At 32.9% G+C, this 26,062-nt stretch overlaps 1 protein-coding gene across 1 annotated transcript in view; it reads left to right on the top strand.

Annotated features, from left to right (window-relative positions):
* LOC114328368 (paired box protein Pax-6-like) overlaps positions 1-26,062 on the top strand; it is a 336,662-nt gene that overhangs the window by 33,023 nt on the left and 277,577 nt on the right. Inside the window, exon 2 of the mRNA XM_050653360.1 lies at positions 11,934-12,053. Coding sequence (XP_050509317.1) covers positions 12,041-12,053 — 13 coding nt within the window. The 5' untranslated portion in view covers positions 11,934-12,040. The remainder of the gene's footprint in view (positions 1-11,933; positions 12,054-26,062) is intronic.

Here is a 26,062-nt window from a genome sequence, read left to right as displayed (position 1 = left end):
CCTATTTTCTAACAAAATGTATTTTGCTTCAACGCCAATTTGTTTTGCAAGATTTTGTAGTTAAACAAAGCAAGAACTGTATGATATTTTCATAGAAATTCGTTTTGAAACTCTTGTGGATTTAGTATCTAACGACGTATAATGGAAATAATTGAAAACATTTTAGGGGGTCATTTGAAAAACTCAAAAATAAGTAACTAAATAAAGAATAACTAAATCATAAAGAAAAACTATAGGAACAACAATTCCTACCTAAAAACAGTTACCTAATATTGTTCTGAAGCTGTTTCTTTGTGGCATTTTGTCGGTCTAATACTAATAAGCAAATTGCCTAAGTCACAAATTGAAAATTTTACAGGAGAGACAAAAAACTTTTGAACAAAAGTAAAAAAGAGAAAATTACCTAACTCCATGCAATACATAATTGACCAAAATATTTACACAAACTTTCTAGTTATTATACTATATCCATATTAATATTAATAATCAAAATATATTTATTTACTTACATTTTCTAACGTTTTCAATGAAAACAACTTCAGAAACACTGACATAGGCAATATTCGTATGAATGGGAAAGAACGTTTGGACTTCAGCAAAATTCGTTTAGCGAAATTGGCGCGAAATAAAATAATAATGGCGCTTGTGGAAATTGTCAGGCGGTAGCTTTTACCGTGTACTACTAGATGACACCAAAAAACAATTTTCGGAAAAAATGGACTTATACTCTGGGCTAATTAGCAAAATTCATGGAAAAGTTATTTACCAGCAATTTTATTGCTGGAATCGAATTATAAGATCCTATATATTAATAATATAGGTATGCAAAGTCCGCTGATAGTGTGCTACTTTTTTTATAAACAAAATGGCGCCGACAAATCGTGTTTTTTTCAATTATTGGTCTATAACTCCGAAGATTTTAACTTTACAACAAAAACACCCAAATAAAAATTCACCGCAATTAAATTCTGCATAGAGATATGTTTTTTCTGATTTGCTCCGACGAAAATTTTCCTCGGAAGATGCGGGTTTTCCCTACAAAAACTCTAATTTCAAATAAAGTTTTAGGTAAGTAAATATTAATCAATAATTAAATAACCTAGTGACATCAAAGCTCTCTTGGTATAGATTGTAATTCCAGAAGCCGGTGAAAATTAAACGAATATTTTAGCAACAATTCAATTGTTAATTAACAATTTACGATTGCACTAATAACCAAAATAATCATGATACATTGATCAAACTTATAAAGATTATAAAGATGAGATGCTTATTTAATATTTTATAGACAAAATATAAATTTTTCGTTTTTTGCATAATATTTAAATTAAAAAAAAAATAGTTATAATACGCTGGTCTAATTAGTAAAGTACAAAGAAAGGTTATTTACCAGCAATTTTATTGCTGGAATCGAATATTATGATCCTATATATTAATAATATAGGTATGCAAAGTCCGCAGATAGTGTGCTACTTTTTTATTAACAAAATGGCGCCCCAAATCGTGTTTTTTTCAATTATTGGTCTATAACTCCGAAGATTTTAACTTTACACCAAAAACACTCAAATAAAAATTCACCCCAATTAATTCTACATAGAGGAATGATTTTCCCGATGTGCTCCGACGAAAATTTACCTCGAAAAATGTGGGTTTTCCCAACAAAATCTCGAATTCTCAAATAAATTTTTTGGGCAAGTAATTATTTATCAATAATTAAATAACTTGGTGAAATAAAAGCTTTCTTGGTATAGATTATAACTGCAGAAGCCGGTGAAAATTAAACGAATATTTTAGCAACAATTCAATTGTTAATTAACCTTAATTTAATTGTTAATCAATAGCTTAAAAGTGAGTCTGTGGTACAATCTAATTACTCACAAAGAGTATCAAATATTAGTGCAATGGTTCTATTTTATTCAAAGATTAAAAATACTTTTTTTTGTAATTTTTAGCGCGAAAGTAGGCTTGATACAGACAGAGCCGGAGATGTTCACTCGAAGCGGCTGACACGCTTTAAACTCGCGCGAGTTGTGTATTTGTACTGGTAAATACATAATAATACATAGCTACGGTACTGTATTAGTCTACTTTCGCGCGTGTAAATTACAAAAAAAAATATTTATAATCTTTAATTAAAATATAACCATTAAACTTATAATTGACATTTTTTGTAAGTATTTAGCTTGTACTTTAAACTCACTTTTACGCTTTTAAAGAATTAAAAAAAATTATAAACAACGCAGTAATCGTATGTTTATTTTGCTGTTTCATAACTTTTTTGCAAATGGTTGTAAAAAAGTTTTAAAACATTCACTTTCAAGATATTTGAAATACGCATTTTAACTATTTTTTAAAATTAGAATATAATAAAAACTTTCTGATAAACGTTAATTTGTTTATAACTATTTTTTTAAAACATTTAAAGATTATGCAAAAAAAATAAAAAATTTATATTTTGTCGACAAAATGTTAAATAGGCATCTCATCTTTATAAGATTTCACAGTTTGATCAATGTATCGAAATTATTTTGGTTATTATTGCGACCGTAAATAATTAATTAACAATTAAATTGTTGCTAAAATATTCATTCAATTTTCACCAGCTTCTGGAACTATAATTCAAACCAAGAAGGCTTCTAAGTCACCAAATTATTTAATTATGGGTAAATAATTACTTATCTAAAACTTTATTTGAAAATTAAAGATTTTGTTGGGAAAACCCGGATTTTCCGAGGAAAATTGTCGTCGGAGCAGATCGGAAAAAACATATCTCTATGCAGAATTTAATTGCGGTGAATTTTTATTTGAGTGTTTTTGTTGTAAAGTTAAAATATTCGGAGTTATAGAGCAATAATTGAAAAAAACACGATTTTCGGGCGCCATTTTGTTTATAAAAAAGTAGCACACTATCTGCGGACTTTGCATACCTATATTATTAATGTGTATAATCATAAGCTTCGATTCCAACAATAAAATTGCTGGTAAATAACTTTTCCCAAAAATGGCCTATTCTCCGATAATCAGCCCAGACTATTAAGCAATTTGCTTATTAGACCGACGATTTTATACAATTTACTATTTTATTGAGAAATAAGTCACAGCCACAATTTAAGTTAAAAATGAAATTTATTGACGTTTCGACTTCCACTTCGGAAGTCGTTATCGATATAAAAAATATTAATAAATTAACCAAATGTTGAATATACCTAATTTAAACAAATATATTTGAAGTTGGAGCTAAGAGTTAGATTGGCTAGGTACTACGTTTTCTTGGACCCTGAATGCTGCATCAATGAAAAAACTAGAATCATTCGAGCTGTGGGTTTACAGAAGAATTCTGAAAATATCGTGGACAAAACACGTCACAAACAAAGATTTTCTGAGAAAGATGAATAAATAAATGGAAATGGTGGAATAAATACCACCAAAACAAGAAAAGTGGAATATCTCGGACATATTGCACGTGGAGAGAGATACAACTTGCTCCAATTGATTATGCTGGGAAAGATTCAAGGAAAAATAAGCATAGGGAGACGCAGAATATCGTGGCTGCGCAACCTGAGAGAATGGTACGCATGTACATCAAATGAACTTTTCAAAACAGCCGTCTCTAAAAACCGAATAGCTATTATGATTGACGACATATGTCGCGGAGATGGTACTTAAGGAAGAAGAATTTAAACAAATTTGTAGGAGGTACATAATAGGTCAAAATGTCAAAACTTCATATCAATCATGTCAAAGTTTTGCCTCATCAATTTACAATCATAATATCTTAAAAACCTTTGCACACAAAAAAGTAGGTATCGAAATTTCATTTCTAAATACAGGGTGTTCATAAATGATACACTCTTTTTTAAACTTCAAACCACAATAAGTCAATAATTTTAAATGGAACACCCTATATTTTATAATTTTAATGAAAAATGAAATCAATTGTCTTTCAAGTAGTAGGTATATCAGAGTTTGCTATACCTAAATACATCGTTGATACAAGCATGCTATTTATGGTGGCAGTGAATAAAATTAAGATAGCTATGATGGTAACCAACGTTTTGAAAGGACATGGTACATGAAGAAGAATACATAAATACCTACTTTTGAAGGTAATTGGGGTTTTGTGTTAAAGATACGATATTTATTGTTTTATTCTAGGAGGCCGTGTCTAACTAAATATATCATAATTGTTATTATTTGCGGTAACCAAAACAAAATTCACTGTGTGGTACAAATTCATTCACATTTACTTAAAACTCGCATGTAGAAGTTGATTGTAATTGTAAATAAAAGTTCAAAAGGAAAAAAAGAAAAACATTACTAGTTATAGAAAATTATGATATTTGAAATAATTTTAAATACCTATCACATCTCTATTGACCACATTTTCGTCATGATTTATTATTATTAACCTATCCCAGAAGTATATCCTAATCGTCCTGGGGACGGTACAGCCCCTGCACTACGTGTTGCGGAATCCGGGGGAGTTTAATGTTTAAATGCCTCTTAGTTTCATTGCCATTCCGTTCCGATTCTGTTATTGATAAAGTTAATGAAATTAAGTCCGAAACAGTGTTCGTCGAGGCCCATCAGTATCTTCACTTGGAGGGGACTTTCTCTCGTGTACTTCCTAATTAGTAGCAATTTATCTACGAATGGTATTTGTGGTATTAGAAGTTTACGTATGAAGAGTATACGACGTATTGAGGGCTAATATGTAATTCTGGGAGGTATTTGCACATTGAAAATTAAAACGTATAGACATATTATATTATTTAATAGAAATACACAATGACGTATTAGACGAAGCAACAAAGCACTAAAAAGCCTAATACCTAGGAATTTTGTGCAGTAAGATAAATCGTCATGCAACTTTTTGCATGACGATTCGAGAGAGTGTCAGGCAATTTTGTTCGAACTGAATTGATCTCCGGCAAAAATTTTTGTGCATAAGAAAATGCAATTTCAAAGTGCATCTCGAAGAGATGGATAATAAAAATTTAGAACTCAGGAAATATTGACGTAAATGAGTTTAATTTTTATACTTGAGGGTTTTGGAGGTCACTGAATACGAATTTATGACAGCGATGGTATCCGAGGTACCTGGCGCCCAGTGTGGAACTCGTCGCCTGGAACGATCGAATAATTCGCGGGACGATCGAATAATTCACTAATAGCCCAGTAAATGAACGGGAAATTCGGCGATACTGTGTAATTTTCAGGGGCAACTCCGAATTGCATAAAAATTTTGATTTAGGTTCTACTTACCCTCCACTTCAAAGTTGAAATTGTGCCGTTGGTTGCTTTTACTTGGGAGGTGACAGTCGCCCCTTCTCGGGGGTGAAATAACATACGTTCAAGATAAGACCCGAAATGAATAAATTGACTGATTTTAAGCAACTTTAGTTCTATAGAGTTTTTTTACGTAATTCAATACTTTTTGAGTTATTTGCCATTGAAAATGTTGATTTTTCGACAAACAATCTAAGTTTTCAGACGTTTTTTTGCAAATAACTCAAAAAGTAAATATTTTATCGAAAAAAATATCCTTAGCAAAAGTGTAGCTTATAAAAAAACCCAAAAAAATGGTGAATCATTAAAGTCTATCAATCAAATAAAAACAAAGTTGTAGCTCATGAAAAATACGTTCTTATTCGTCTAATTCCAAATCGAATATTTCAAGGTGAAATCACCAAAAAATTAAGCACTTTTCGGGAAAAACCCATTTAAACTTTTTTAAAGCGTTTATAAAAAGCTTTGTTTTAATTGTTAACAATAGTTTTAGCATTAAAAATAAGCGAGTTACGCTCAAAATAAAGTTGGCCCTCATTTTTTTTGTGAAAAATCATGAAAATCTCGCCGTGTTTAGCTGCCCAAATGAAATTAATCGCTACAGCTTTACAAACAATTTATGTACTTACCTATCTATTTTTTATATGATCTGTCAGTCTCACCGGTTTAAAGTGTTTATTTTTGAAAGGGTTATATTATAATTGAGAAAGCTTGAATCACGAGTGTATGCAAATTTTGAACAGCCATATCTTAACCAATTTTTGTCTTACAGAGAAACAAAATGAAACTAGCATATTTATAATAGTAAAACCTACATTTTTGTACTCTTTAAGATTTTTCTTATCACTAATACTTTTTAAGTTATTTTGAAAAAATGAAATTTTAAAAAATTTTTAGAAATTTTTTTTTATTATAAAACCAAATATTTTCAAAAATAAGCACTGCAAACCAAGAAAACTTACAGATCATATAAACAATGTACATACAGTTAAAATAGATGGTAAAGCCAAACGATTAATTTCGTTTAGGGTGCTAAATAGAGGGAGGTTTTCACGATTTTTTTTTACCAAAAAAATGGGGCCAACTTTTTTTTCAGTGTAACTCGTTTATTTTTGATGCTGTAAACTTTTGTAAAAAAACAAATAATAAGCTTTTTTTCGATACTTTAAAATTGTTAATAAGGTTTTCCCGAAAAACGCTTCTTTCTTCGGTGATTTCGCGTTGAATTATTCGATTTGGAATTAGACGAATAAAAACGTATTTTTCAAGCTACAACTTTGCTTCTACTCAATTTGTAGACTTTATTGGTAAACCATTTTTTTCGTTTTTTTTATAGGCTACACTTTTGCTAAACATATTTTTCTTTATAAAATATTTACTTTTTGAGTTATTTGGGAAAAACGGTCTGAAAACGTAGCTTTTTTGTAGAAAAATCAACATTTTAAATCGCGAATAACTCGAAAAGTATTGACTTACGTAAAAAACTTTATAGAAAAAAAGGTGCTTAAAATAAATGAATTTATCCATTTCCGGCCTTATTTTAAACACGCGTTTTTTACCCCCCGAGAAGGGGTAAATGTATATGTCACCCCACAAGTAAAAGCAACCAACGGCACAAATTCAACTTTGAAGTGGAGGGTAAGTAGAACCTAAATCCAAATTTTCATACAATTCGGAGTTGCCCCTGGAAATTACACTCCAAAACGGTCATTTATTGGGCTATAAATGAAGATTGGATCAAAAAACTGAAAAAAAAACGTTTTTAATATTTTTCAAAAATCTATCGAATGACACTAAACACGACCCCCCACTGCACCCCTGGAGGTGGGGTGAGGTAACTATAAAATCTTAAATAGAAACCCCCATTTGTTATTGCAGATTTGGATTGCTTACGTAAAAATAAGCAACTTTTGTTCAAGACATTTTTTCGAATTGTGAATAAATGGCGCTATAATCGGAAAAAACGATTTATCGTGATACCATAGGTAAATTATAGAAACGGTCTAATATCTCGAGAAGTACACTTCCAAATAAAAAAAAATAGGTTTAACCTTGTCAATTTTGGCAAAATTGGTCAAAAACAAAACAATTACCTATTAAAATCACTAGCCAGTTGTGTCTGAGTTTAACGAACCGACTATATATAATAATCATATATCACAATAATCATATATAATCATATATAATCATATATAATCATATATAATCATATATAATCATATATAATCATATATAATCATATATAATCATATATAATCATATATAATCATATATAATCATATATAATCATATATAATCATATATAATCATATATAATCATAATAATCATATATCACAAAACAGAGTAAAGTAATGATATTTATTTGTGCAAGAAAACCCTGCCTATAACTTTACAAAGGTATGGCATCAATGAGGTTCTGTATGGAGGTTGGAGTTGGATGCTGTTGGCTTCAGATGAGATGTGTAGGCCTTAGATGTAGACCAAAAACCCAAGAGATTAGTGAAGATATAAAATTAATTTTACAAGAAAACACAAATAGAATTATTTTTACAAAGAGAAGGTAAAATAACGTAAAAGACGGAAAACATATTAAGTTGTGAGATAAAAAGAGATGAAACTAGTAGCGGTAGTAACCTATAAATTTACATTGTAGTGATTGTATTGATTGTTTCCCACCTTTCGACATATCGGACGGTTTTGGTATCTACCACTGTGACAGTGGCAGTTTTAGTTGACATACTCCTCTGATACGTCTAAAGGTGGAAAACAATCAATATAATGTAAATTTATAGGTTTCTACCTCTAAATTTCCGACCTCTACTAGTTTCATATCTTTTATCTCACAACTTAACATGTTTTCCATCTTTTTGCGTTGTTCTGGCGGTTATTAGCGCGCTCATCACATAGTAGAATATAGGTACATTTTGAACAATTAACACATGTACAGTTACGATCACTGAATAGTTTACACCTCAATTTTTACTACATATTGTAATACTGTAATAACCTACATATTGTAATACTGTAAATTTGCAGTGTCGTACGGATTTGATAAATGTCAAAGTCAAAAAATTTCAAAAAGTCAATGCTTGTCAAAAATTTCGCGAGTGTTGAAAAATAAAATAACGATATCAAACTCCTCCAAAATGGTTACAATAAATTTGAACGATGCGCAAAAGCAAGAGCAATTGCCAAACTCGAAGAAGGTTGGTTTTTAAGATAAGTTGCTGCAGATTTGGACGTAAGCCATATTATGTGCATATGAAAAATCAAACAAAGATTGAATAATTTGGGATAGATATAAAATAAAATCGGTATTTTTAAACCAGACTTCCTTGTTTTCATTATTAAGACCATAATCCATTCTATTCAAAAAACTCCTTTTTATATTTTCCATTTTGTTAAACTTTGTAAAATATACCTACATATTTATACTATTTTTATTTTTTAATTTTAATCAACCTATTCTAGGTACACCACTGGTAACGTCACTTTGACGTAAAAGGTGCGTTTAAACAAGGTAATAATTTTAAAAAATCGGCTCCTAAGATACGTAAGCCTGTAAAATATTCAATGACCGTAATAGTCCGTTCTTTAACGGTATAATATTGCAAAATATCTAAATTTCAAAGAACCGCTTGGATTGACATGAAATTTGGCACACACATAGCTAACAAGTCAAAGAAAAAAAGTAATATTGTGCCGATATGTGCTTTTGCCCTGGGGGTGGTTTTCACCCCCTCTTGGTGGTGAAAAAATGTTCGTCCAAAGAAAGTCAGGAAATGGATAAACTGGCTAATTTTAAGTAACTTTTGTTCTATAGAGTTTTTTCACTAAGTCAATACTTTTCGAGTTATTTGGCAGTGAATATGTTCATTTTTTCAACAAAATAACCACGCTTTTAGACGGTTTTTCGTAAATAACTCAAATAGTAAGTATTTTGTCGAAAAAACATTCGTAGCAAAAATATAGCCTGTAAAAAATTAAAAAAAAATAGTGTATACATCACGTCTCTACAACTAGTAAAAGCAGAGATATAGCTAATGAAAAATAGGTTCATATTCGTCAAATTCCAAATGGAATATTTTACGTGAAATAACCTAAAATGAAGCAAATTTCGGGGAAAACTCATTACAACTTATTTAAAGTGTTTAAAAAAAGCTTCATTTTTGTTTTATAAAAAAATTTCTAGCATCAAAATTAAACAAGTTACGCTCAAAATAAAGTTAGTCCCTTTTGGTTTTGGTAAAAAAATCGAGAAAATCACCCCCTAATTAGTATCTTAAATGAACTTAATCGTTACGACTTCACAAGTTTCTTGACTCGTGTATATATTGTTTATATGATCTGTAAGTTTCATCGGTTCAAAGTCCTTATTATTGAAAGGGCTGTAGTTAAAAGGGGTTGAACGAGTCACTGATCACGAATGTATGCAAATTTAGAAACAAAAAATCTTAATCAATTTTTGTCTAACAGAAAAACAAAAAAATACATGATATTCAGAAAAGCAAATCTGACTTTTTTTGTTTTTCGAGATTTTTGGTATCTCTAACAATTTTTAAGTTATTTTAAAAAAAGCATATTTTTCAAAATTTAAATTTTTAAAAATTTTACTTTGAAATCAATTTTTTTCAAAAATAAGCACTTTGAATCGATTAAACTTACAGATCATATAAACATAACATAAGTAAAATAATTTGTGGAGCGGCAACGATTAATTTCATTTAAGTTGCTAATTAGGGGTTGGTCTTCCCGATTTTTTTTTTGCAAAAACAAAAGGGACCAACTTTATTTTGAGCGTAACTTGCTTAAATTTAATGCTAGAAAATTTTTGTAAAAACAGAAATAAAGCTCTTTTTAAATACTTTAAAAAAGTTATAATGGGTTTTCCCCAAAAAGTGCTTAATTTTTTGGATATTTCACGTCGAAATATTCTATTGGAAATTTGGTGAATATGAATATATTTTTCATTGGCTATAACTCTGGTTCTACGAGATCCAGAGACCTAACGCATACACCATTTTTTTTACCTTTTTATGAGCTATATTTTTGCTAAGAACGTTTTTTTCGAGAAAATACTTACTTTTTGAGTTATTTGCGAAAAATCGTCTAAAAATGTGGTTATTTGGTTGAAAAATGAACATATTCACTCGCAAATAACTCGAAAAGTGTTGACTTGGCGAAAAAGCTCTATAAACAAAAGTTACTTAAAATTAGTCAGTTTACCCATTTCCGGACTTATTTTGGAAATATATTTTTTCACTTCCAAGAGGGGGTGAAAGTCAACCCCAGGGCAAAAGCACACATCGGCACAATATCACTTTTTTTCTTTGACATGTAAGCTATACGCATGCCAAATTTCATGTCAATCCAAGCGGTTCTTTAAAATTTAGAGCAAAAACCGTGAAAGAATGGACTATAACTGTACATAACATATTAAATTATTAATATAATTTCAGTTATGTGGAATGTAGGTCCTATGTTTTTAAGTTGGTAGTTCAAGTGGAATTTAAAGAGCGATTATGTTCGTCGAAAATCTTATTTAATGTCACTGTTTGGTCACTGTTCACAAGCGTCTCGATCGAACACATATGCCGGATTCATATGCAGTTGCTTACCCTTAGGGCTTGTCCATATGAGGGAGGTTTGCCAACGTCGACAGCGCTGTCTACTTGTTTTTCCCCTGTTTTCCTTGGTAACTTCAAAGGCAGCATTAGGGTGAGATCAAGTAAAACAGGTAAACCGCGCAGTCGACGTTGGCAAACCGCCCTCATATGGGCAAGCCCGTAGTTTATATGAGAGCGGTTTTCCAACGTCGACGTCGCGGTTTACCTGACAAACCCAACCGCCGCGGTTCAAGTTAACATAGAAACAAATGCTCAACATCGTACATATGCAACCGCCAGTTTACCAGCGTTTAAACAGGTAAACCGCGCAGTCGACGTTGGCAAACCGCCCTCATATGGACAAGCCCTTAGTTCATATGAGAGCGGTTTGCCAACGTCGACGTCGCGGTTTACCTGAAAAACCCAACCGCCACGGTTCAAGTTAACATAGAAACAAATGCAACCGTTCATCATATAGTACATGTATAATATGCAACCGCGTTGCCATAGCTTACCAGCGTTTAAACTGGTTAATCGCGGCTTATCCGCCTGTATTTGTACGAAGCCTTATCGTACGAGGTTTAACTGTGTTTAGCGGATTAACGGATTATCGTCGTATATTGGAGAGATGTGTTGCGAACGAAAGCTATCACAAGAGAGAGATATACTTGCACTTATGTTGCCTTTGCTGATCAACAATTAAGAGAAGGTTTGTTCGCGTACTGAGATTGATCCCAGAAAAAGGTTTGCGCATTTTACCTTCAAGTGAAGTATGCAGTGAAGAGAAAAGAGAACTGTCACCAGCGGTGTTCGACACAAGAGAGAGAGAGAGAGTCCTGTTGCTATGTCTAAACATAATGTCTGTACCTAAATAGGTATGGAGTGGGGTGGAGTCAGTAGTATGATATTAGTAAGGGTTGGATTAAGGAATAGTTTAAAATTAAGGATATATCGGAAATTGAGGATGAGGAAATATAAGATTATTTTTTGCATGCGAAAAAGTGAACACATACTTACATTTGTATTTTTTGTTGTAGGTCGCCGATAATTTGTCCAAGACCAATATTTCACCAACATTCTTCCTGCACAGCAACTGGGAGCCGCGGTGGCACCATGGCCATCCGGTATAACCTCTGTAGACGACATGGCCCACAAAGGTAAGAAAGCTGGCATGCTATATACTATATCTGAAAAATGGTGATTGATCTAACCATGTCAGTATTGGTTTTCCTCTTTTCCTTTTTTCAGCTGAAACTCATTTTATTATTTGTTTCGGAAGTTGTCTATCATCCATTCTTGACACGGTGGATGGACATATCAAATAAATTGTCTGCCTTCAGTTTCTTCAATAATAGTTGTAATAATAGGACTTATATTTTGTAGTCTTTGGACGTTGGATATATTTTTCAGACATGAAATAAAGCAGTTCATTTGTAACGACAATAAGCGACGTTCTAAGGATATGTTTAGCTGCCATGCTTCGCATACTTAAACTTAAGATAAAGAGCAGGTGTTTTGTTCCTCGAGATATATTTTTGGACCACACTACTGAATTCAGACATCCTATAACATTTTTCTCTTTTATTAGGCTTTCTTCTATTTTCTATTCAATTCGACCCCTATGGGTAATTGTTGTGCCTTAAGATGTGTACTCGAAATTGGACAACCAAGGCGAGAGATAGATAGAAAGATAGAAAAGATAGAAAGGAATGGTAGCTAATTCTAGAACACGCCAAGACCCACCATGTGTTTTAGAGCTAATGATGATGATAATATGTGTACTCCCTACAAGAACTAATCAGAGACTTCTGATATATGAGCAGGATTCCTGTTTAGTTCCCAATGCACAATAATTGTGTTTTTGATCAGTTCACGTATAGACCCCATTATTTATATTTTTTAAATACGCTCTTAGTCATAAGTTGTAGGTCATCTTTGACCTGGGCTATAACCACTTGATCATCAGCAAAAAGAAGGGTGCACTTTATTCGATTGTAAAAGTACACATTATTCAATTATACACCCATTCCACAGCAGTTTCGTCTCAACTTTATCATATTTAGATATGTTTTAATCAGAACCAAAGAGAGACAACATATCTGACACAATTCTTTAATTACAAGGAATTCAGGCGATAAGGTATTTCCTAGGTACTTTAATTTTTTGTGGAATGCCAAACGTTTAAAACAAGTAGAAACGATGTTTCTATTTGTTGTGAATATTTTAAGCGCTTGCCATTCCTCTCCTCAGGTAGTTGTAGTGTCCTCCTGTGGATGTGTTAGTTGTTGCCATGGGTCTTTGAGGTTTTTTAACATTATTGTCACAAACTAGTCGCATTACTCCTGTAGTGATCCTTTCTCAAGTTAATATGCTCCTAGTCTAACTTGGTTATATCGTACTGATGAAGACTTAAGTTTTTTAAAATTTTGTACACAGATGTGTGTTCGTATATTGTGTGTGGCATTATGTATTGTGTATGAGATTGTAGCTGACTTGTTCTCTGACTTTCTTTACTTCGATATTGTTGGCATGTTCTTGTTAATGACTTCTCTTTTTAGTATTCGCATCCAAAAATTGCTACATTTTACTGATGGGGTTGCTACACTCTTTCTTTTCTAAGTAGAATGCTTGCTGTCCAAACCGAAACCCAATAACACACAAGAAAGATCCAAAACTGCATCTATAAAACACTCTGTGAATGCAACAATTTTTACGAGGGAGAAACTGCAAGACTATCAAGTGTCAGGGTAAACGAGCATGAAACATACATCAAGCACAGAGACTTCGAGAAATCACAGCTGAGTTGGTCACAACGTTGGTCGTTGCCTCTCACCAAAGCAACACGTGCCTCATTCGAGTAGGAATGAAATACATCCACATGTTGTACCAAAATCTTAATCCATCGACTTAATGTCGCATTATTTTTGTAATGTTATATATTTTAATAGTGTACATAACTGAAAGGTTTTCAGACCTTCAACGTAGCTGGTGTCAACTACCTGTACACTGGACGTTTCACACTGAAGATGATCAGTTTTAACCGAAAACGTTTTGTGATTTACCATTATCTTTTTGATGATTTTTAAAGAATTTTAATAAATTCATATACAGGATGTATCATTAAGAATGTAGAGTTGTAGATTTTAGACTTCGAAATATTAAGATTTAACCCAAATCACTTAAATAATATATGGCTCGTTACTGAGCTACAGGGTGTTTTATTTAAAAATTTAAAAACTATTTTTACCCAGTGCTTTAAAACTATTTGGCGTCTCCTTATCATACTTGACAGAAAGTGTGGCTACTGTACCCCCTATTAAATTATGATAAATAAACGTTTCTAGCTACTACCAGAGGCTTACGACAAGGGATAGTGAATGGTTACCCCTTTCCAAATTCTACTCCACGGGGGGAGTTACTATTTTAGCGCAATTTTCCGATGCTCCAATACTTTCTATATGTAAATAGTATACTCTTCATTGGTAACGATAAAGCCATTAGTTTTCCAGATATTTGAAGTTAAATTTGAAACGGCACAGTTATTTTGATTAATGTACCTATTGTGTCGCTTCATTCTTAACTTCAAATATCTCGAAGACTAATGATTTTATAGTTACAAATGAAGAGTATATTATTTAAATAAAAAGTATTGAAAAATCTAAACGTTACACTAAAATAGCTATTCTGTCAGTGGCGTAGAATTTGGGAAGGGTCAACCAGTCAATTTCCCCTGTCGTACGCCTCTGGTAGTAGCCAGAAACGATTATTTAACATAATTTAGTAGGGTGTACAGTATCTACACTTTCTGCCAAGTATGATAACGTATGGATACGTCAAATAGTTTTAAAGTAATGGGTACAAATAATTTTTAAAAATATTAATCATATATGAATCATACCATAAGTTAATCAAAATAACTGTGCCGTATCATTTTTAACTTCAAATATCTCGAAAACTAATGACTAGTGTTACCAATGAAGAGTATATGTATTATTTACATTGAAAATATTGGAGAATCGAAAAATTGCGCTAAAATAGTAATTCCCCCAATGGCGTAGAATTTGGAAAGCGTCAACCATTCACTATCCAATGTCGTACGACTGTGGTAGTAGCTAGAAACGTTTATTTAGCATAATTTAATAGGGTGTACGTGTACCTGTACATGTACAGTAGCCACACTTTCTGCCAAGTATAATAAGGATACGTCAAATAGGTTTAAAGTACTGGGTAAAAATAGTTTTTAAATTTTTAAATAAAACACCCTGTAACTCAGTAAGGGGCCATACTTTATTTAAGTGATTTGGGTTGAATCTTAATATTTTGAGGTCTAGAATCTACAACTCAGAGATTGGACATTAATGAAACTCCCTATATATACCAATATTCAACAAAGGTATTTGCTTCAATATTACGTTATGATACCTCTTCTTGATGTTAACGTTTTTTGTTACCAATAAAGTCTTGTGCAGTAACTCGTTATCTTGTCTCTAGCTCTTTATATAGATATTTTCATTAGGCTTCTTGTTGCAATTTTCCTTTTCATAAACCGTCCAAATACATCCATCAAGTGCGTAAATAAAAGATTGATTTTTTATTGTCGGGCTTTAGAAATAGGCGTCACACCCTACATTCTTTCGTTAAGTATTTTCGAGCTGTAGCTGTAGAAAAATTCCATTATTGAGAATCCCTTTGTAACAGTGTGATTGTGAGCTGGAAGTCTATATATAAGGGACAAGGGACATCTTCCCGTTCTTATTCCTTTTCCTTTTCTCTACAAATCAACCGAAGTGTCTAGTCCAGTACTTTAGAATATTTACTGGATAAAAAGGCACGACGTCAACCCCGAGCGGTCTTTATAAATTGTCCCTTTTATTTGTTTGGATGTTGCACTTTGTTTTATGGCGATAGACAAAATATAGCATAACGCGTTTATGAACACGAAACTTCTATATTTGTGTCATATTTAATGTCTATAAATAGTTTTTCTATGGTGATTATGACTTACTATTCTTTTTATTATGAAGAACAGAGCCACACCAAGGATTATTTTAAGATATTAATTTAACACTAGTAAATAGGGGACCGTTCAAGTATTACGTAACGCAGGTTGGGGTAAAAAATCTTTAAAAATTGCGTTACGTAATAGTTAAACGCCCATTACAGTGCGTTACGTAGGGGGGAGGGGGGCTCAAAAATCTTTAAAAATCGCGTTACGTAATACTTGAACGCTCCCTAGAGAGAGGGGCAAAATTATGGAATAAATTCATTTTCTCTAAAATGGACGACTTTGGAAATAAATCCCGAAATAGGTCGATTTTTAAAAATAAAATAATAATTCCATTTTTATTCAGTTGCAATGCGAAGGCAAAACAATCTTATTTTTCAATTAGAATACGGAGCGCAGTCCAGCCCTCTTTATCGACGATTTTCGACTCTTGTTGGAGTCTCATCGGAGAGAACGTAGGCCTGCTACTCCATCCAAACCGAGAGTTTATCCCCCACACCGCAACTGACGTGAATGGACTAGGTGACTAGCGTCATCTGGCAATTGAAAGATGAAGTAGTTTTCAATCCTAATAGCAATATTAATAATATTTAAAAATATTAAAATATTACTAAAAGATTTTTAAGTTGAAAACTTATTGGCCCATTTTCTTGGTAACACCTCCAAGGCTTCTAAAATTTGCAAGCCAGATGGATGCTGAAGCGAAGAAGACAAGAGGGAATTCAAAAACTTACAATTCACAACCCCGTCTGTTCAGCTGGTAAATTCCAACAGAAAATGGACCTAGTTACTCAAAGAAGTAACGATCAATATAAAAATAAAATAAAAATTCCATTTTTATTTAGTTGCAATGCGAAGCAAAACAATCTTATTTTTCAATTAGAATACAAAGCGCAGGTCGATTTTTATTTTTAAATTATAATTTTAAAAACAAGATGTAGATCTTTGAAACACACTCAGTGATCAAAAGATCCAAGGTTAATGGTTTAACGACCACTCGTACGAAATCAAACAGATGAAATAGAGAATGTGGAAAAATCCCCTTACGAACAATTCACACATCCACCATTTCGGGCTGGGAAAAATTTTTGAAGTTATACTTCTTTACCGGCGATAGAGGGTGATTTTTTTATATGTTAAAACCTATCAGCCCGGCGCATGCGCATTATAACTTTGTTCTGATTGGATGTTCAAATGACATGTCAAAAATTATCCGATATGGCAGCTGTGATTTGGAGGTAAAGGTAAAGGTAAACAAATGTATAATATATTAGTTTTATTGTTGTGAGGACAGAAACAAAAAAGTTTATAATATTGTAGTGACTTTTAAATAGTTTTTAAAAGCAACAGGTACGTAATAATTGTTAATGTATCATGCGTATAAACCTACCTATTTGATCTGCCAAAATACATAGTATGTAATACTTTTATTTATATAATTTGATTACCATCAAAATTTCTATCAATATTCACCTAATATATTGTTTTTTTACTCTATGTTTTATTGTATTTTTTCAATTCTAAATCATTTCAATTCAAAATTAAAATAATTTGATCAATTTTCAAAATATCAAAATATCACAAGTTTAATCCGTTTAGTTAGTCGATCTTCGTAAATAATGACACATAGTGTCCGTGGCTAAGCGGAGAAGGCGAATGAATTCCAATATCAACCGCTCTTATCAGCGCTGGTTCGAGTCCCAATAGAAACTTTCTTTTTTGTTTTTTTTTAATACATTTTTTGATTGTAAGTATATTTATTATATAATTGTATTTTCAGAAAATACGTATTTAGTTAAAAAAATTTTCGACAATTAATGTTCAGACATCATTTGTGGCTTGTTTAATGTGTTTGTGTGTGTTTTATTCTTTTATTATTTTAATTTTTGGCACTGTTCTAATAAAAATGTTTGAGAAGTAGTAAGTATAAATTAGTTTAATATTTAAACAAAATATAAATAAAAAGTATATTAATTTCGTTTAAATCATATAATAGAAGTATAACTTCTTACGTGCGTACAAAGTACACACACATTCTTTTTTTGAATAGAATCAAAGATGAAATAGAGAATGTGGAAAAATCCCCTTACGAACAATTCACACGTCCACCATTTCGGGCTGGGAAAAATTTTTTGAATAGAATCAAAGATTTGGATCTTTGATTCTATTCAAAAAATTTTTCTCAGCCCGAAATGGTGGATGTGTGAATGGTTCGTAAGGGGATTTTTCCACATTCTCTATTTCATCTGTTTGATTTGGTACGAGTGGTCGTTAAACCATTAACCTTGGATCTTTTGATCACTGAGTGTGTTTCAAAGATCTACATCTTTTGTTTTTAAACATATATTTTACTTACTTTAAGTAATTAGGGAATTAAAACTTGAGACTGTCATTGTCAGTGTCAGATTTGCCGTAGATTTACGCTCCTGCTATGTCTACGTCTCGAATGTTGTTTTTTTTTTATTGGAATGTGTCTAAAGATATTCAACCTCTCATCTTTACTGATGAGCCCAAGAGGGCGAAACACATTTCTAAGAACTGGTGTTTGGATCTTTGATTCTATTTAAAAAAATTTTCCCAGCCCGAAATGGTGGATGTGTGAATTGTTCGTAAGGGGATTTTTCCACATTCTCTATTTCATCTGTTTAAATTATAATGTTTTGGAATATACATCATACTAATGACGTCATCCATCTGGGCGTGATGACGTAATCGATCATTTTTTAAATGGAAATAGGTGGCTTTTGGTAGCTCATTTGAAAGATTGTTCAATTCTCTATTCAGTAATATAGACATTAACATCATTATTTATACAGGGTGACCAAAAAATAATTTTTGAATTAAATTAATTGACGCAAAAAAAAAGAATGTATTAATTTCGTAACTAGACATCTCGTAACGCGACAATTCGTAACAGGACAAGTGGTAAACGGACAGCCCGTAACGGCATACGTGCATAACACACGTTTTGCAACAGATATGTGTCCGGCCTATCTGATATGTCGCATTCTGACGTGCCGTGTTGACAAGTGTTAACACGACGCGTGTTAATAATGTGTCCTTAGCTTAAACATTCCTGTAAAAAATAATAAGTTTGCATATTTACCTTACGTTAACCATTTTGTACATATTTATAATTTATTCATTAAACTTCTTCTGGAAAATGGTTGACACCGTTTGATATAATTTCCGAGATACGCAGTTAACCATTGTAAATGAGAAACTCCGTGGAACGACTTAATCTCAAAAGTTCCGAAACCTCGGTAATGGTATCAAGAACAGTTTTCTCCCCCATCTTTTAAGCCGCGTCCCTGAACCGACTTGTGTGTAAGGTGGAGATATGTCTTATATCCTTTTCAACCCCAGATAAAGCGTAGTTAGGATAACAAAGCAACCTGTATGTCTGTGTGGGTGTATGAGATTATTTTAAGTGTCATTATCAGATGTGAGATGTTGAATTTACTGGTAAAAAGCGCAAAATTTTAAACGAGATTTTGCACTAGCCTTTATGATTATAACACTAGTTTATAATATTATAGTTTTTTTTTCATATTAGTGGATTTCAGAAGCTATTGAATATCTTAAAAGTTCTTTGCATAAACTTTTTGCTTAATATTTGACACTACACACTACAGTAAAGTCACTAGATTATAAAAACACATGATACTCATTAATTTGATAGTTTCTTACATGGTTAATGTTTAAGTAGGTAAACGAAATAATATCAAATATTTTTTCTTAGACTTCTATCGTCGATTTTGGGACATATGCCTTTCCCAAGTCCTTCCATTGAACTCTATCCTGAGCAACATACTTCCAGTTTATTCCTGGTATTTTTTTAATGTCATCTATCCATCTCATATACTCTTCCTCTTAATCGTCTACCCTTGTAAGGTCTCCAGTGTTATAAGGTGGAGTTTCAACGTCGTTCTTTTGATCTATAATGCTTATAACATTCTCGTTTAAGCCCATTTAACGACAGTTTTTTTTTTAAAATAAGCACTTTGAACCAACGAATATTACAGATCTTATAAATAATACAATGAATGCATAAGTAAAGTAATTTGTAAAGCGGTAACGATTAATTTCATTTCGGATGCTAATTAGTTTTACGATTTTTTTATCACGATTTTTTTTTTACAAATAAAGATACCAACATTATTTTGATCGTAACTTACTTTGACTATTTTAAAAAATAATGGACTAAAAACAGTAAGTTAATATTAATCCCATCGTTTTTCATACTGACATGACTGATAACTTTACGCCAACCGTTTTTAAAATAATGAAACTCAAAAATTGTCTACATCGAAATCGCCAGTCATAATTTAAAAACCTTAATATCGGAAAACTAAAACAGTTTTTAAAAATGATGATTGGAATGGAAGTTATATCAACAAAAAATATTCTCAAATTGCATACATTTATAATGGTAGGGGAGCCCAAGCGGGGATTTTTGCAGTTACTCGAGCGCGTCAGATTATCATATGGGGAGAAACCTGGTGCCCTGCAGATGTACCTCTACCATATTTATATTGGCTCTTAACACAGGGGCGTTCGTTAGGGGAGGCCCGAAAAAAAAATCTATTCTTAAAAATACTCGAAATTGTCAGATTAAGATAAGGTAAGTTAAGGACATGGAAAAAAGTGCATATTTCAAAAATCTGGATCTATTTCAAAAAAGGAAATGGGTGAGTTAAAAAGTTTTACGAAACGTTAATAAATTCATTTTTTTAGTAAAATTGTGGCTTATTTCCCATAGAAAATAGTTAATTATAAAAATGCCACAAGGAAATAGCTTCAGAACAACAAAAAGTTTTACAAAAAAAAAGGGAATAATTAGCGAAAGTAAAGTTAGATCGAAAAATTAAAAAATACGTGTTCAATATTTTTTAAAAATCTATCGAATGATACCAAACATGACCTCCACGGAGAGGGGTGGGGGGTAAATTTAAAATTTTAATTCCAAATCCCGCGATATTTCGCAAAATAAACATTAGATCGAAAAATTGCAAAATATACTTAATCAATATTTTTGAAAAATCTATCGAATGGTACCAAACACGACCCCCACAGAGGTGGGGTGGGGGGATACTTAAAAATCTTAAATAAGAGCCCCAAATTTTTATCCAGATTTGGATTCTTTACGTAAAAATAAGCAACTTTTATTCGAAACATTTTTTCGAATTATGGATAGATGGCGCTATATTCTAAAAAAACGATCGTTGGAAATGGAAAATTAAATTAAAAATGGAAAGTCCCCACTAAAATGGAAAATTTTACCTAACTTTTTTTGGTTTTTGGATCTACTCTTCACAACCCAATAGGTCCCCAAAGTGCTCGAGTGACTGCACATTTAGCATACTTCGCTCCCCTACTATAAATAAGTTAAATAATTACATAAAAACCTCTATGGATATGAAACGCTTAACCCGGCACCTGCCACGTGGGGTGCTACCAGCACCCCATAACACATTTTCATCAAATATTTGCATGGTATTTCAAGTTTGGTAACCGTGCTGTACATCATAGTAGCTTTCTATAATATTATATAGCATAGATCTGTTTGGGTTTGAAGTGGTTACTTAGTGTCTCATTTTGTTGTCTCGTTTCTCATTTTCATCAAATATTTGCATGGTATTTCAAGTTTGGTAACCGTGCTGTACATCATAGTAGCTTTCTATAATATTATATAGCATAGATCTGTTTGGGTTTGAAGTGGTTACTTAGTGTCATTCTGATTTTGTAGCTCTAAAGTCGAATTGGGATGTCATCATCTGACAGTTTAAGTTTAAAAATTTTTTTTGTTTTTGATAAACAGGTCAAATTAAATTTACATTTTGTATTGCAATAATTGATTTAAATTATTAATATAGACTCTATACTCAATAAATCTTAATTTTTTTAGATATTTTAATTCACTTCATTTATTATGGCTTGGTACTTGCTAATTTGCTTATAACACCTTTTTAATTTCATTTTTTAAACTTTTATAATATATTAGTAGCTACTAAGTTAATAAAACATGTTGTTTTTATATTCTTGTGCTACACAACACATTATTTTGTTCATAAACAAGAAGACCACAGAAAATTTTAAAGGGGTGCTGTGAGCACCCCACCTGGCAGTTGACGCCTTGCAAAGCCACGTGGCAGGTGCCGGGTTAAATAAAAAATTACAAAAAAGACCTCGGATAACGGTGGGGTTGATATCTTGTATCAAACGACGAGATTTTCTTAAAAAGAAATTAGTGTCTATATTTATTCTTATTATCCATACCACTCCATATTGTCTATGTTTAGAATTTAAATTCAGTTATGTATTAATACGACTATAAAAAATAAACACGAGTATCGAGCCTATTGTATTGGAAATATTTTTATGACCCAGTTAAATTTCTTAGTGTGTACTTGTAGTTCAAAATGTCCCAATAAAATTAGAAACAAAAGAAGCAAAAAGAACGTTAGAGCGGGCCCTTGCGGGGACCGGGCCCTGCTTCCGCGGAACCCGCGGAACCATGCTCAGTACGCCACTGATAACAGCGTAGCTTACGAAGCGCCATTTGAGTTTGGCAATTTTTGAGATATCGTTTACTTTTATTTTTGATCTATCCCAGTTGGTCCTCTTTCTATCTGACAGTCGTATATCTAACATTGCTCTTTCCATTTCCCTTTCAGATGTGGCTAGTTTATTCATATTTGCCTTGGTTAGGGTCCAGAAAATAATAATACCCTTTGAAAAACCAGAGCCGCCTTCTACAAACTAAAGAAAATTCTTATTAAAAGGAACGTCACGTTAAATCTTAAAATCAGATTAATAATACGCTGCTACATATTCTCCACATTGCTGTATGGCATGGAGAGCTGGACCCTTACAGAGATACTGATGAAAATATTGGAGACCTTCGAGAAGTGGATCTATCGACGAATAGTACGGATGAGTTAAGTTGATTGAATATGAAATGAAATAGTGTTACATCAAATGAATAAGAAATAACAAAAACAATAAATCCACGAGGAAAAATTTCCTGTAGTTGGCTGTATACCATTACAAAAACATAAAATCCTTTATAAAAGGTATATTTGTTAAAATCCCTATACAGGGCTACATCAAAGACAGAACTAGTTTTCGATCGGTTGACCGATCATCATCAGTGCAATCTTAGAATCTACATGCAAGCCACCAAAGTAAAAATAACAGGGTAAAAACCCTTTACAATTGATCTGTCATCGGAACATATGACAAAGATGTGAATTATAACATGGATGATTAAGATATCCAATGTTTTTCGCCCGAGGTACCAATGAGCTCTATCTGACAAGTTCACATCATGACTGTACGGAAGCAAGTCAAAGTCACTTGCTTCCGTACAGTCATGATGTGAATAGAGCTCATTGGTACCTCGGGCGAAAAACATTGGGTATCTTAATCATCCATGTTATAATTCACATCTTTGTCATATGTTCCGATGACGGATCAATTGTAAAGGGTTTTTACCCTGTTATTTTTACTTTGGTGGCTTGCATGTAGATTCTAAGATTGCACTGATGATGATCGGTCAACCGATCGAAAACTAGTTCTGTCTTTGATGTAGCCCTGTATAGGGATTTTAACAAATATACCTTTTAAAAACAATAAAAATTCGAAAGTTACAATATTGCCGCCATGTAATGAGACATCCAGAGAGGTATAATCTTCTACACCTCATAATACTGGGCAAGATCGCCGGAAGAAGAAGTCCAGACCGAAGAAGAACAAATGTCCGGGAGTGCTATCAAGAGACCACCGCTAATCTGTTTAGAGCTGCCGTAAACAAAGTTATTATTGCCAGTATGATCGTTCGATAATCGGACAGGATACTAAAAGAAGAAGAGGGTCCAGAAGAGTCCATATGTTATGATAGGAACGATGCACTGGCTGAATACTTTGCTCCTCAAGTATTGAAGTATTTTGCAGTTGGTTCTTAAATATTCAAATGAGTTTTCCAAATCCTGCAGATGCCAGTCCTGCTTTCTCATGATTTCCGCACTTTGGTTTTCTTTAAGTTTCAGTATTTGGTCTAGGTAGATATATTCTTGAACTTATTCTCATTGTCATTTAAAGTTATACGTTTGGGGTCGTCCGTGTTTGTCCTTGTTTTGTTTTTTTTTATTAGAAAAAGAAGTCGCATCCACCAAAAGATTATTAGCGACGGAACAAAATATAAATAAAAAAAGTAAACAACTACAGATTGTACAAAATGTTTATGGACCTTAGATAATTAACTATATTGTCATAGGAACAGTTTTGACCTAGAGCCTCTGGTAGAGCGTTTGGGATATTGAAGCACTCTCTTTCTTGGTCATGTTTTCTATAACTTATTAAAAAGTGTTCGACTGTTAATTGGACGTTACACTGATCACATATAGATGGACTATTCTTTGTGAAAAGGTAAGAGTGCGTTAACCTGGTATGTCCTAGACGTAAACGCGCAACCGCAATTTGTTCTCGTCTATTGCGCGACGATGGAATCCACTGAGACACATTATTTTTGATTTTATTCAGCTTAGAATTATTTTGAGACCACTCATTTCGCCACAAACACAACACTTTATTTTTAAAATAAACCTTTAAGTCACTGGAAACACACTTGCCTATCGGCTCCGAAAAATCACTTAAAATTGCCTCTCGTGCGGTCCTGTCCATAAAAAATGGACGCTTCTTCCATGTTCAAGAGCTTGGGACAGCTGGTATTTTAGCAACTTTTCAAAAGGATGTTTCGGAAAAATGTGTTTTAATGAGTTTAGAGAGTTAAGGGAATATGTTATGATCAGGGCTTTTGTGAGTGTAAACTCGTTAAGAAGTTTCACCGCACGGTACATGGCGTAGAGTTCAGCTGAATATGTGCTACATGCTGGGGGTAAAAGGAAAAGAAGATTTTTTCTGAAGAAACGATTGAAGATACTCTGTCTTCGAATTTAGATGCATCTGTGTAGATTTTATGGTAGTCGGGGTACCTTTTTAAGAGGGCCTCGAACTTGGACCGAATCAGAGAATGGTGTGTATTAGATTTATCGAAATACTCCAGATATGCATCACAGGTTGGTAAATCGATCAGCCAAGGCTCGAGGTATTTAATATCCGAGGAGAAAACCTCCGGAAAATTAATGTTTAGGTTTTGAAGTATGGATTTAATTCTTTCGTAATACGGTTTTTTAGTATAGCGAATATCTTGGAACATGTTTACATATTAAATAGATAGAGCGAGGTACATGCGGCGGTGATGTAGCGATGGTTCTCCTAAAAGAGCATAAATTCTGGGTACATGTGTAGTTGGGAAAGCCCCTAAGATTAATCTAAGACTTTTATTATGAATAATATCCAATGATTTGAGTAGAGATTGATTAGCAGTGGAATAGGCAATTGCTCCATAATCTAGCTTAGAACGTATTAAAGATTTTTACAGGAAGAGTAGAGTGGATTGGTCTGAACCCCAGTTTTTATTACAGAGAGATCTTAATACATTTAACCTTTTATAACAGGAAAGGATAAGTTGTGAGATGTGATTTTTCCATGTTAACTTTGAATCGAAGATTAAACCCAAGAATTTGTGGTGATCTCTAAACTCCAGCTGTTTCTCATACATTCTTAGGTTAGTGTCCTTGTTTTCGTTTTTATCATATTCATTCATATTGTTGTAGTTTTTTTTCTCTGATTCTGGCTTTGGTTTAGAACTAGAACCTTTAGCCACGTAATTGTATAACTTATTACTAAGTCAGGGGAGTAATATGTAGTGTGTGTGTTGAGTAAGTGTCTTGTTACTTTGCAAAGTCGACGTCATTGTCTTTGCAAAGAGACGCTAATTGTTTCCGAACGTCTGCGGTCCCTTTGTTGTAGTTATTTAGTTTAAAAACTTGAAAACAGACAAATGTGGTGTAAGTCAGTCAGTGTGACGTGACATGAGGTCTGGTCCAACCAACAATCAAACTATTCAGAAATCGTCAGCAAACAGTGGGCCAGTGCAAGAACATATTGGGTGCGTTCGGACGACCACAGCGGCTGGACAGCTGAGCCAGCAGTAGCTGTCAGACGTCACCGCTGGAAGTCAGCCGCTGAGAGATTTACTAAGCTTTCCCTATCACGGCTGGATCCAACCACTCAGCCGATTTCTGCTGACAGCCG

The sequence above is a fragment of the Diabrotica virgifera genome, chromosome 6, assembly GCF_917563875.1.
Source record: "Diabrotica virgifera virgifera chromosome 6, PGI_DIABVI_V3a".
Taxonomy (NCBI): Eukaryota; Metazoa; Arthropoda; class Insecta; order Coleoptera; family Chrysomelidae; genus Diabrotica; species Diabrotica virgifera.
The sequence above is the reverse complement of the archived record's forward strand: the minus strand, read 5'-3'. Positions and strand labels throughout refer to the sequence as shown.